This window comes from Saimiri boliviensis, chromosome 16 (genome assembly GCF_048565385.1).
Source record: "Saimiri boliviensis isolate mSaiBol1 chromosome 16, mSaiBol1.pri, whole genome shotgun sequence".
In the NCBI taxonomy this organism is placed as follows: Eukaryota; Metazoa; Chordata; class Mammalia; order Primates; family Cebidae; genus Saimiri; species Saimiri boliviensis.
Window position 1 is genome coordinate 79,107,054 of NC_133464.1, and position 14,731 is coordinate 79,121,784.

General features: G+C 33.7%; 1 protein-coding gene across 1 annotated transcript in view; it reads left to right on the forward strand.

Moving 5' to 3' along the window:
- Positions 1-13,366, forward strand: part of UBL3 (ubiquitin like 3) — an 82,537-nt gene extending 69,171 nt beyond the window's left edge. The window contains exons 2-5 of the mRNA XM_003919713.4: positions 1,376-1,484; positions 6,510-6,596; positions 11,316-11,393; positions 11,686-13,366. Of these exons, the coding sequence (XP_003919762.1) occupies positions 1,376-1,484; positions 6,510-6,596; positions 11,316-11,393; positions 11,686-11,738 (327 nt within the window). The 3' untranslated portion in view covers positions 11,739-13,366. The remainder of the gene's footprint in view (positions 1-1,375; positions 1,485-6,509; positions 6,597-11,315; positions 11,394-11,685) is intronic.
- Positions 13,367-14,731: the final 1,365 nt, after the last annotated feature.

A 14,731-nucleotide genomic window follows, 5' to 3' on the forward strand; every position in this document is an offset into this window, starting at 1 on the left:
GAAATGTGAAGCCAGTAGATCTCAAATACTTTTATTCTATTATCCCCATAGGGTTATCATTGAGGATGAATTTATATCCTTTCTCCCATGTGTCCCACCCTACTCCCCCTAAAAATAATATGGTCATGCAGTTGGGACTAAAATAGCTACTATTATTGATTCCTCCTTTAACCATGATAAAAGTCTTTAAAATTAAAGTTTCTTGGCCAGGCTCGGTGGCTTACATCTGTAATCCCAACACTTGGGGAGGCTGAGGTGGGCAGATCACTTGCGATCAGGAGTTCAAGACCAGCCTGGCCAACATGGTGAAATCTCATCTCTACTGAAAACACAAAAATTAGCGGGATGTGGTGGTGGGCACCTGTAATCCCAGCTACTTGGGAGGCTGAGGGAGGAGAATCAATTGAGCTCAAGGGGCAGAGGTTACAGTGAGCCAAGATTGTACCACTACACTCCAGCCTAGGTGACAGAGCAGAGACTGTCTCAAAAAAAAAAAAAAAAATATATATATATATATATATATATATAGAGAGAGAGAGAGAGAGAGAGAGAGTTTGTTTAGGTTTTAATTTTCATAGGAGAAAAAGTTGTATATAGTTTATTTATTTTTTTTTATATTTTTTAAGAAGTAGAGGATCAGGTGGGACGCGGTGGCTCATGCCTGTAATCCCAGCACTTTGGGAAGCCAAGGTAGATTGATCACCTGAAGTCGGGAGTTCAAAACCAGCCTGACCAACATGGAGAAACCCCATCACTACTAAAAATACAAAATTAACTGAGTGTGGTGGTGCATACCTGTAATCCCAGATACTCGGGAGGCTGAGGCAGGAGAGTCACTTGAACCCAGGAGGCAGAGGTTGTGGTGAGCCAAGATCCATTGCATTCCAGCCTGGGCAACAAGAGTGAAACTCTGTCTCAAAAAAAAAAAAAAAAAAGTAAACTATCAACTAAATTTTTTCTGTTAGTGATGAGATCTGCAGTGCCAACATTTTTATTAATTTTGAGTAAAAATGTATTTTCTATAATAACAGTGATAACTTGCAAAAGTTCCATTCTGAACATTGTTGGAATAATTAAAAGCATAATGAATTTTGGTTTTCCTATGTTCATTTATTATGGTAAATATGTCTCTCTCTCTCTCTCTCTCACACACACACACACACACACACACACAACCCTCCCTTAAATAATAGGAAATAAAATCAAGTATCAAATTCCCATTCTTTTAAAAAAAGTTTTATAGAATTTAATCAAATAAAAGGCACAATATGGTATTGGTAATAATTTAGAATGTGATTGAAATGAAAAGCCTGTGAGTCTTTTTAACTTAAAAAATTTTTAGATGTTTACTAAAATAATCATTGTCTTCTTTCAGATAAATTTGCGCCTCATTCTGGTAAGCGGAAAAACAAAAGAGTTCCTGTTTTCTCCTAACGATTCTGCTTCTGACATTGCAAAGCATGTATATGACAATTGGCCAATGGGTGAGTGATATTTTTCTCTTGAGCATGAATAATGTTGATTCTTTATGCCCTACCTTGTCTCACAAACATTTGAAACTCTTATAAACATGCAACTTTTAAAAGAACAACCAAAACTTGAGAGTATAAGGCTCAGATTTAGAGGTTCATTGTATCCTTCCTTATCTTGCTCTTCAGCTGTCTCATTCTCAAATGGTAAAGGAGCCCAGGATACAATGGCTCTGCTTCTGCCTTAGAACTGTTTAAATGTAAGTGAACACACTAAAAAAAATTTTTTTTGTTTTTGAGATGAAATCAAAGATTCTGATTCCCAGTATTTCCTCAGGTTGCCAAATCTGTTCCGCAGTTTTAGATACTGCAAGGAATAAAGAGAAATACTTTAATTTTTATTTTATTTAAAGTATTTAAATTAAATAATAATACTCCACTCTGTTGCCAGGCTGGAGTGTAGTGGCACAGTCTTGGCTCACTGCAACCTCCGGCTCACTGTAACTTCTACCTCCCAGGGTCAAGTGATTCTCCTGCCTCAGCCTCTGGAGTAGCTAGGACTACAGACACACACCACCACACCCAGCTAATTTTTGTATTTTTAGTAGAGACGGGGTTTCACCATGTTGGCCAGGATGCTCTTGATCTCTTGACGTTGTGATCTGCTCACCTCGGCCTCCCAAAGTGCTGGGATTACAGGTGTGAGCCACCACCACGGCCAGCCAAAAAATATTTTTAATAAAGAAAAATGCAGCCAGGGATGGTGGTTGATACCTGTAATCCCAGCACTTTAGGAGACCAAGGCAGGAGGATTGCTTGAAGCTAGGAGTTTGCAACCAGCCTGTGCAACATAGCAAGATGTCATCTCTACTAAAAATTTAAAAATTAGCCAGGCACATTCCTGTAGTCCCAGCTACTTGGGAGGCTGAGGCAGGAGGATCACTTGAGGCCAGGAGTTTGAGGCTGCCATGAGCAATTATCACACCACTACACTCCTGCCTCGACAACAGAGCAAGACCTTGTCTCAAAAAAAAAAGAAAAGAAAAAACACAAAATAGTGAATATACACACACCTTCATATCAATAAACCCATTTTTACCAAAAGACAAAGAGCAAAGAACCACTATTTTTAACAGATGATAATACATTCTCTATGATCTTCTTTAGTTAGTCTATTTAAAACTGAGTTTGAAACAAAGTTAACTTCTAATTGATGTCAGTTCTTATGTTCTCTGAACTACTGCAAGGTCAAGATTATTAATATCCGTCTGTGCTTTGTATTTTCAAGCCAGTAACCATAACAGTCTTGTAAAATGTGTGTGTTATTTCTTCCTTTCTCTGATTTTTTTATATAATGCTAAGACTGTTGGCTGGGTATGGTGGTTTAATGTCTATAATCCCAGCACTTTAGGAGTCTGAGGCAGGCAGATCACTTGAGGTCAAAGAGTTCAAGACCAGCCTGGCCAACAATGGTGAAACGCTGTCTCTACTAAAAATAGAAAATTTAGCAGGGTGTGGTGTTGTGCCCTTGTAATCCCAGCTGCTCAGGAGGGTGAGGCAGGAGAATCTCTTGAACCCAAGAGGCAGAGGTTGCAGTGAACCAAGATCACACCTCTGCACACTCCAACCTGGGTGACGATAGAGCAAGACTCTGTCTCGAAGAAGGGGAAAAAAACCCAAAAAAACAAAAAAACTTGCCTTCCTCAAATCAATCTGTGGTTTATTTTCTTCCTTTGAACTTCCCTAAATGTCATCTTGATCCTATGTCATGTATCATAGTGATATGATTTTTTTCAGCTGATTTCACTTAATTTTATTAGCAGAAGCAATCTGAACTTTTAAAGGACAAGACTTGTTTTGACAGCATGGTATATATACACAATGAATCAATTAGGTCAGTGTTTCTCAGCCTTAAATAATATATTTAACTTTTCCAGAGGAGGACAATTCTTGTAGATTTCTAGTGCTGACTTAAATTATTTTTATTATAATGCATATTTTAAAATGTGGAAATATAAACCCAAACTCTTTATTCTTGTTAACTCATATACACAATCGTAAAAACAAAGATCGATTCAGAAAATGCAAATATAACTCTGAAACTAATAATGTTCAAATTAACAACACTAATGTGCTAGATGATGTATGTTTGCCAAAGCCTACTCACTGCTTACCCCATGAATACTGTTGAGTTTGTCATGCCTATGTTCCTACATAGTGTTTGATGACCAAGTTACCTGTAGAGTCACTGTAAAACCTTTATTTATACAGTATAACATTGTCATTCAGTTTTCTCTTAGATAGAATGCATCGTTTGCCTGTTAAGTGAACCTCTGTTCTTATCTCTTTAGCCTCTTAATTAAAGGATTACTGAGTGCTTGGCACCGGTACAATCATAAATTTAATGCACACGTGAGTACTAAAATCCCAAGGCTGCACTTGGTTATAAAGTGACTATTTAAATCATCTACATAATCTCTTCCAGATTTCATAAACATTACAGATTTTACAGATTTTATTTAAAATGAAAATAGAATTTAAAACTTATTGAAAACGACTTTTAGACCCTAAGAACACATGTCTTTGTGGATTCACAGGCCTAAATTTAAGAAATACTGATTTACACACAAATACTTTGAACTACTGGATCTTTCCTCCCATTAGTAACCAAGGGGCTAGTTTCTAAATCAGGGAGATACTGAAGCTATAAAGGTTATAGCTAAGAAGGAATTTTACAAAAGCTAAGGAAGACTAAATTTGGGCTCTAAGAATATTGGCTATTCTTTATAGCCAGGCAGTAATAGATAACTATCAGTATGAAAAGCATTTAAAAATATCTGAGAGTGATGTTGTTCTAAGTGAGATACAAAAAGATTACTTTTATGGGATTTTTTTTTTGGGGGGTGGTGGTTGTAGAAATAGCTTTTGATATATGGATATTACAGAAGAGATAACACAAGGCAAAAAAGGGTAATCACTCTGAAATTTATTTTATTTGGGCAATATTATAACGAGGTAAAATAAATACTTTCATAATTACTTAGATATTAAAATTAGTTTAAATTTTTTAAAAAGATCCTGATTACAGGTAAGCAAAACTCAAGTATAAGTCTTTGCCATAAATAGAATCCCAAATGAACAAACCATCTACCAGTACTGAAAATTGATGGTATCAGTGGATTTTCCCTTTTTTTTTTTTTAAAAAAGATTCTGATTCCCAGTATTTCCTCAGGTTGCCCAATCTATTCAGCAGTTTTAGATACTGCAAGGAATAAAGAGAAATACTTTAATTTTTATTTTATTTAAAGTATTTAAATTAAAAATGTAAGTCTATATTGTATCACATAACATTATAAAGATCAGCAAATGTAAACACTTACTGATTCTAATAACAAATGTGTGGCAAATATTAAATCAATAAAAGAAAATGCTTTGTGCAATTTACTTGTTGAAAAAAATAGTTTTTCTTAATATACCCTTATGTTATTTAGTGGAAATATTACTAACGGGTGGAATAGTTAGACACATAGCTGTTACTGGATCAAAGGTTCAAAAAAATCTGATACACTTAGGATATGCTAATAACACCTGAAATTCTTCATTTAAGCTATATTCTAAGGTTTCTCTAAATTTCAGATCCTTGGCAAGGGGAAGAAAGATAGCATATTACACTGGTGGGTGTGTACATGGAAATCATGACACTCTGTGTAAGATAATGAAACGTGGCTTCAGGTTTCTGCATCTCAAAAAAATTTTTCAAGTATTTTTAGATTATTAGTCTTTGTTTCCTGTGAATTAAACAATTACTGTTATTTACCTTTGTATCTATGGAGCACTTCCATCTTGACCAGAAATATTCTGTTAAACAATAATTTAGGAAGTGATGAATTCAAAGCAATTCATACTATAGTGTTAGAGACATTTGATCTTTCTTCCAGAATAGGAGGGACCTGGGAGCAATGGGATCAGAAGGCAACCAAGGCTTCCTGAAGAGAGAAGGGGAAACAGACTAAAGGCGTAAGCAGGGGCAGGAAATGATTGGGATTCATTTCTCTGCCGATTTCTGCTGTGCCTAAGTCACCTAGAGGCAGTGGTTTTATCAAATTCATATTTGTCCTTTTGAACAGTCAAAAAATAAAAGTAAAAAAAAAAAGTCTGTAATTACTTCCTTTCTCTTCTATCACTGTCTCTTTTCAGAATATTTTATTTTTTGTGTTGACCATTATCCCTTTCTATAGGAAACAAACATATTAGAATTACTGACAAAAAAGACAAAGGAATTCTCATATCATTAATAAAATCAAAGGTTAAATTGTTACATCTACAAGCTCATGAAAATTACTAACCCTTACCCTATCATAACATCGGTATCCTTAAATCTTTATTTTAATGGAGTGGTTTCCATATTTTACTATAATATAAATTATAGGCTGAAGTTAAATATTCTGTTACCTATTATGCCTGCTAATTTTTCTTTTGATTTTCTTTGTACACTTTTCTGGCTTTCATATTTGTACAGTACCTCCTAATATATATTATTTTTTGGGTTTCTTCTAAGTCTTCATTTTGGGTGAGGTGAACTAAAGTTGTATCTTCTCTAATGTTTACTAACTGACTTCAAAAAGACAGTAAGATAATAAATCAATATTATCCAAAAGTAAATACTTAATTTTTTTGTTATTCTCAGTATCGATATTTTAATTGTTTTTTAGATCTTTGTTAAGCCTGCTGTTTTTTACTACTCAGTAGGTCTTTCCCAACTTTTGTGTTAACTTTGTAAACTTGGGGACTACAATTTGGTACATTTTAGTATTCTTTAAGAAGCAAAAACAAGTCTTTTTGTAGCTCTTGTTACTTAACAAGAAGAGTAAGCAAGAACCAAGGTTGTGGTGAATATATGAATAGTTACCGTTTTGAATAGTTGGAAGCTCCAAGAGTCTTCTTTGTATTCTGATTTGTGCCTGCATTTTTAAAACAATATATTAGTACCCTAATTATTTTGTTAGAATATACCTAACCAGTTCACTGGATTCTTTTCAGACTGGGAAGAAGAGCAGGTCAGCAGTCCAAATATTCTACGACTTATTTATCAAGGACGATTTCTACATGGAAATGTCACTTTAGGAGGTAACAGCCACCTTTGTAATGGGATTTAATGTCTGTCTCTTGGTAGCATGATTCACTTGTTTTAAATGCTAATGTCTTTGAATTTACTTAAAAAATGATAAATTCAAACTGAATTCTGCCTATTTCTGGTATGCCTACTCCTTCATATTGTATATTCTGTTAAATTTAATTTTAGGATTTACTACCTTGTGAAATAAACTCTATCCCAGTATAGGTAGGATTCTATACCTACTATTTTATAAATGTAATGTTATTATATTTCTGAATAATGTAATTCAGATATAGTATTTTAAACTTAAGACTGGACACACAAACTAGGAAAAATTTATGATAGTTTTCAGATATATGAAGGGATGTTTCAGATGTTTCTATCTGACACAATTGCTAATCATGCTAATCATGTGAGAATAAAAGTAAGTGGCTGACATTAGGGCAACATTTTAGTGTAGTAGCTGAAGGAACAGATTTTGGAACTAGACTGTTAATGTGTTAGCTTCATTACTTTCTGGCTGTGTAAACCTTGGGCAAGTGACTTAACCAATCTGTGTTCCAGTGTCCTCATCAGTAAAATGGGATTACGGTAGTGCCTGCCTCATAGGTTAAGAAAGGGTAAATTAGTTTATATATTCAAAGTGCTTGCATGCATAAATTGTGCTTGGCGCATAGTAAACACCTTAATTGTTAGCTATTATTGTTCTTTATGATTGCAGAAATGTAGCTCAGTAGTGCCCCCTTATGGGGTACATTTTCTGCCATCAACTGGATTTGTTTTGTTTTGCAAATAGGTGTTTTAAATATATTCAGATAAGTGGAAATTTATAGGCAAATGAAATGATCTATTTAAATATGTATTTATTCCACTAAATATAGTCTGAATTTTCCCTTCAAAAGCTAATATTTAATCTATTTTTCCTTAAAGGTAGAATATTTACATTTATTCATTCAGCATGTATTTGGTTTTTTTCTTTTCTTTTTCTTTTTTTCATTTTTATTTTATTTTATTTTATTTTATTTTTTAATTGCATTTTAGGTTTTGGGGTACATGTGAAAAACATGCAAGATTGTTGCATAGGTATACACGTAGCAGTGTGATTTGCTGCCTTCCTCCCCATCACCTATATCTGGCATTTCTCCCCATGCTATCTCTCTCCAACTCCCCACCCCCTGCTGTCCCTCCCCTATTTCCCCCCAACAGACCATAGTGTGTGGTGCTCCCCTCCCTGTGTCCATGTGTTCTCAATGTTCAACACCCGCCTATGAGTAAGAACACAGCATGTATTTTTTAAATTCTTATGTGCCAACACTGTGCTTAGCACTTGGGAATACAGGATTGAATAAAACAGAAGCTCTCCCTTGAGGATGTTCTAGTATTACACAGGACAAACAGATAAAATTCACTGGTAAAAATACTGGGCAATAAGGGCTAAAGTAGATGAATGCAAATGATTTTAAGGCAATATCACATAAGAAAAAATTTTGGGATATAATCTCACACTGAGTTTCAGTAGTAGTAGTATAACTGGTCTAAAAAATGCTGCTGTCTACCAAGAGATATCTGGTACTTTAAAATACAGCTTTTTAAATTTGTAGCTCTTTTTATAGCTTTTGTGTAAATAGACAGACCAACTCTTAATGCTCTTAATATAAGAAATGACTGTAAGCTCCCTGGCTATATTGTACATTTATTAAGGATGGGGCCATGTTGTAGTGTTTGTAAAATTCTCTATGGCTCATACAAGATCTATGTGAATTAAAAATTGGCAAATGATGGTTGAATTTAATCTATTGATTATATGAGTGAACCTTGAAATGCTCCATTTCCCTTTGAGTATTGATCCATGTGAGCAATTTCCCACCAACTGCATTCCTTAATTGTCTTTTCTGTTGTGACCTCAAAGTTTGAACTTCATATTAAAAATCATAGAATTTGTTAAAAATCTAAATTATTGATTCATTCCCACTAAAGTGTAAATTTTTACCAGTATTTTTTTTTGAAATTTGTTTTAGAATAATTAACAGATTGACTTATGTAATTATTATTGTCATTCTGTGTTGCTGTCCTTCTTTTCAAGAACAATAAATTATCTCTGGCCTTAGTGATTTAGACAGTGTAGAAGCATGGCCTGGACCTCCACGTTAATCATTGTAGTTGTGTGTTTGAGCAAGTTTGGATAAGAACATTAAACTATTTGTCTTTTGGGTCTCAGTTTTTCTTTTTAGCCTCCCTGTGTCCTTCAATGTGAATAATAAAGAAGAGAGCACACCAGGAAATGCAACCTTCTTTCAATATTTGAGTGACTGGTGTGGAAGAAGGCTTTGCGTGGCCCTAGAACTCACTCTATATAGCCCTGTGAATGAGACTTAGAATTAATAACTGGAAATCAATATAGGAAAGAATATGTGAACACACTGAACTACCTAAAGAACAAATAGACTGTCAGGGAAAGTTAGTGAGATCCTTGTTATAGGTGGTGGTCAAGCAGTGAATTACCACGACACAGCCATGAGTGGAATTCAGCCATTATGCGGACAGTTAAAGTAGGAAGCCTGGGCCTTCTCTGCCATTCTTGAATTGAACCCCCCTTTTGAGATGAACCTTTATAGTCAGAGAGAGTTTCAGTTCATTAAAGGAAAGGTGTGACAGCAGCCTTGTTAATTGGAGGGTGAAGATGATCAGCTAGAGCTTTGGCATTCAATATGTCCCAGATTAGCATTTCCAAAAACGTGGTTCTGAAATGGTGGGCATGAGACTCATCTAGGATACTTACTTTAAAATGCGGATTTCTGCATGCCTTCTGTCCCTAACCCCCATCTCCTAATTCTACTACTGAATTGAATTCCTGGGTGATTTTTATATATGCTAAAGGTTGGAAACCTCTATTCTGGATATTGTACGAATGTCATAGGAGAAAGCAGAAGCACCCACAGTGAAAGGAAGAGAATCATTTTCGATTCTGGTATTCCTCTTCTTTCACATTTTTAAATATTATTAACATCAATACCTACTGTTTCTAGTTAAAATTCAGATGAAGAAGAAAGATAACAGCTCCCATGCATTACATTTGTAACTTCAAATGGTAAGCCTCTCAGGAGCTCGCTAGGCCTGTCTGACATTTTTTTACATTTATATCTCAGTTCACCCACCGTTTTTCTCGGATTCATTTTCCTTGGTATCTCAAAATGATGACGGTAGTATACACCGAATGCTTTCTTTGTGCCAAGCTCTGGGCAAAGTACTTTGCTTGGATTGTTTCATTTAATGGACACAGCTGTAAAGGGCAGGTAATAGAATTAGTATCTCCAGTTCAATTGAGGAAACAGAAGCTTAGAGAGAGGGTACGTAATTATCTGACAGTTACATAGTTGGAAGTAGCAGAGATGAAAATTTTGAATCCAGGTCTGTTATTAGAGTCAAGAGGATGGTTATGAGAATGATATACAGCTTGGTATGTGTGCATTTTAAGTTCAGTTCAAGGTTTAAGATGTTGATCAGGCTTCCCCAAGTATTTAGTGAAAATTTTAATAACATAAAGTCTTATTTACATTTTAATTTAAGTCAGGCCTAGGAAGTTATTCGAAAAGCCTCCCTTTTTTCATTATGTATTTGTGGGCCATGGTGCTTCATTTGAACATCAGAGGTTAAAAGTGTAGAACAAATAACGGCTGGCTAACTTTAAATAAGATGAGAACTCATCTTGAACATTATGATTCTTATGATTATGATAATAAGATTTTATAATTATGATTTTATAATAATTATGATTTAATTAAATCTTATAAAATTAAGATTTTATCATAATTATAATAATTATGATTATCTTAAAAATATGCATGTTAACCATCATCCTATAGAGCAAGTTTTAAAAAGCAGGCAGCTAGAGGATCCTTCTTGCTAAATAATGAACATAAGCCTTACATCAGTTTGTAGTTTTTGAAGAGGTGTCAGAACTAAAATATCACAACTATAGAAACAGTTATGGAAGTTAAATATACCAGCTGCTTCTGATTTTATACACAGAGTAACAAAGGGATTTGCCATGAAGCTCGGTGTTTGTATTTGCCTTAGTGGACATGGGTGTGTATTATATGTCTGAAATATTTCATAATAAAATTTATTAAATTTATGAGTGAAAAAAATGTCATAAAGACTTGATTAGGAAACAATGATTATTGATAATGCCAAGACAGTGATTATTTTAACCTAATCTTTTTAAGAAAATTCTAATGGACAAATAAAGGAGTGAGAATAAGTGTTTAAAATCAAGTTAGTTTCTTGCATTTCTACATCATAGTAGCCTGTTCAGTGCAGTAATTTTATTAGGCAATTGACAAGTAATTAGATTTAGAAATGAATATCTCTTAATCTAAATTTTTCCGTAGTCTAGAAAAGAGTATTCTTTAAAAAAATGTTTAATTTTTTTCTCCTCTAAAGGTTGTCTCTGATATTAGCTAATTGCATACTTTTTCTTATATCATTTCTTAAATAATAGAGATAAATGTGTCAAGCAAATGGCTATAACTCTGAAGAATAATTTTTAAATTTTAAATGTTTTTTCTGATAATATTAATCTAATTTTGTAAAGGTACTCTGAGTTGAGAAGTTCAATCTGTTGAGAAAGTCATAAAAAGGCAATCAATTTTTAAAATGGGTTTAAATCTGGTTAGTGATTTTAATACGTCGATATATGTGTAACTAATCGTCTTTTGCTTTTCACATAGCATTAAAACTTCCTTTTGGCAAAACTACAGTGATGCATTTGGTGGCCAGAGAGACGTTGCCAGAGCCAAACTCTCAAGGTAAGCCATGCCCTGGAAAAGTGTCTCATTTGATGCACAAAGACAGGCATTCAAAAACTCTGGGTTTTTCTTGGACATTCTGAGGGAAGGGAAGTTTGCATGAATAGAGATTGTCAAGCAAGTAACCAGACATTTTTGAAACATGCTAAAATTAAAAGAACATTTATTGCAGCTTCCTAATTTTGAAAAATGTAAACATTTTTAAAAACCCAAAACTACTTCCTACACTTGATTGCCTTTCCCCTCCAATTCTAGAATTTTTATAAATGAGACTCTTCTTCGTTTTCTCTAGGTCAGAGGAATCGTGAAAAGACTGGAGAGAGTAATTGTTGTGTAATCCTGTAATCACTGTCTGCCTAGTGTGATGTGATACAGTCTTTGTCTTTCATGCTGCTGGGACAGAAAAGACCCGACATTGCTTCAGAAACTGTTCAGAACAGTCTGCCTGTAAATCCATGGAACTGAATTACCACATGAACACTGTCATCTTTTCTCATGAAAGTAAAAAGAACCCAAGAACATTTTTCACTGATTTTTTATTTCTTATATTTTTATGTTGAGCCATTTTAAAACATGTTGGTTTTTGAATGCAGTCAGTCTCCAGGGGAAAAACTAGCAAGTTATCTTTCGTAGCAGAAACCATTTTGCTGCCACAAAATTTTCATCATCAGAACTAATAAATCAAGTGTTCCAAATACAATTTGCACTAAAAAAGATTGACATTATTTTCCTCATCAGCAGAATTTATAACAGTTTATGGTACCTAGAAATACATATATATAATTCCACACTAGAAGACACTCAGCAATTAATGAAGTTAATTACTGGGCAAACTTGAGAGGAAAAAATGGAAAAGAAACTAAAATGTTGGGTGAATTCTACCAAAGTCAGCTGTGGGAGCTGCACCGGCACAGAATACTAAACTGAGTGTGACTATTTTCACTGCAACAAATGAAAAAATGTGCCTGTTTAAAGCACTCAGTAGAGGGCTGATTTTTTCCTTTTAGAAATGCACTCTTGAATCCTACAGTAACTGAGGGCTTGTTTAGACAGCACAAGAAGAGGTGAGAGTGCGACTCCTAGCCTTAATGTGGGAGGGTAGTTCCAGTCACTCGTCGGCTTTCATTACTGTGCAGAAATATTAGAAAACCTCATTGATCAATTTTATGTATTTGAATATCAGCGAATTGAAATTTTCCATAATTATCGTTAATTTGTAACCACATCCAGTGTCATGCTTACTCCTTAGAGAGTTCAGATGAATTCTTAAAATTAAAAAAAAAAACTCCATAGTTCTAATTTTGTTCCTTTATATAGTTTGCATTTGATATTAGTGCTTGCAATTGTATTAAAATCAAAAGCTGATTTTTATGGCATACACAAATAGGAATGCCACTTTTACTTTGTACCAATAATTTAAAGATTGATATGCTAAAAACAATTTGCACAGCACTAAAGCATGAGCTAGTTTCATCTAAACCTGTAAAAATATGAAAGATTTTATATTTTTTCACTGGGAAGAAATTCTTCCTGGATGAAATTACAAATATGTGTAGAATATATTTAATAAAAGACTTATAAAATACCTAACTATAGGACTTAAATATAGATTGGCGTGTAGTATATAGAACAATATTCCATATAAATAACTTTAGCCTCTATAAAAATGAAGTTGCAGGCTGACATTACATTCTGTACTTACTAAGTGTCAACAGCCCTTACAAACATTAAATGTAAATGGTTTCAAATGGGCAGCATTGTTTAAATGTAATCAGGTTATTTTATTCATTGTTAATGCTTTGATGAAAAGGCTTTATATGCAGTAGATCTACAGAAATATTGTTCATACTGATCAGAATTAAATTTGTATAGAGCAGAATTTTAAAACAAATGTAAATAGCACTAAACATTTGCTTTCTGCAACCTGTACTTATAGATTCTTCCTGTAAACTAAATAAAAACAAAAAATCATAGTGTATTTTGGTGGTAATTTTAAAGGTCTTGATTAGGTCAATAATTGTTTAAGCACTGTCTCATTCTTTTATTTCTTACGCTTTTAAAATTCATTTAATATTCTGTTTTTGGTTTTGGGGGGTATTCCCAATGTATCTTTGATATTTAACCTGTACGCAAGTTAATTAACACAGGTTAATTTGTACACAGTCACGACAGTGGATAGAATTATGTAGTCTCTGTTATCACTAAAATGTTATATTCAAGAGATGTTAAATATTTATATGCTTTGTTGACTAGCTGAAATGTGAATTCTGTTAGTGTTGACTAAAGAATCTGGTAGTTGCTTAACTGGGCAATTAAACAATTTATGGCTCTATTGTTTTGTAAAACAAACTAGTAATTTTAATGCCTATTTTCATTCTAATTACTTTTTTTAAGTTAAAGACTATCAGTTAATTAAGATTTTGTTTTTATGATGGTTAAAAATAATTCTCTCGATTTTTCAATATATTTTTCTGTGTTCTCTCAGATTATATATTTCCCTCAATTTAGAGTTTTTGATGTGGGATCAACTGTTTCACTAGTAGAGAAAGAATTGTGTTGCTTAATACCTAATATCATAGTTGTACAAAATGAAAAAAGAATAAAAGTAGCAGTAAAATTATATACTTGAAAACACCAAAAATTTAGATGCCTTAATAAGTATATATGTGAAAATACTCAGCTGTCCCTTTAAAAATAATTCCTTGGACTGCCTGATGGTTAGAATACGATTACTCATATCCAAGGCTACTTTTGAATATCGCTGTGCCAGAAATACAGCTCACTTACCTAAAGGTGAGGGCTGCACAGATCCAGAAATGTACATAAAGCCTGAAGGATGAGCCTGCGCCCCGGCCTGACGCTGGCATCTCACTCATCTCTTTTACCTAAATTGTCCTCAACGTTGTCAGGTGTTCTGGACAAGGCAAAGCTTTTCTTTATTAAAACCTCAGCATGTCTCCCTGATCTGAACTATTTGCTTTCTCTTCAAGATACATTTTACCATGAAAAATACAGTATCTAACATTACTATTCACGTTAAATGAAATTTCCTCGTAACATTTATCTTAAGTTTTATGAATTCATCTTGACCAATGTTACAGTAATTTCTGTTAGCTGATTGTGGTAAACAATGTTTAATGTGCAAAGAAATTAAAACTTTCTTCATCTGTTGTAGAATATTTCTCTTCTTTAAAACAACTTCTATTCCTAATTCTGGTGTATTTGCTTGTTCTTTATTTCTCTACTATTTTTGTCTTTTTTCTTTGTCAGTTTATGATACTCTTCAGTAAAATTCAACATTGGGCTAGACTTTGCTATGGTTTAGCAAAATCAAAGAG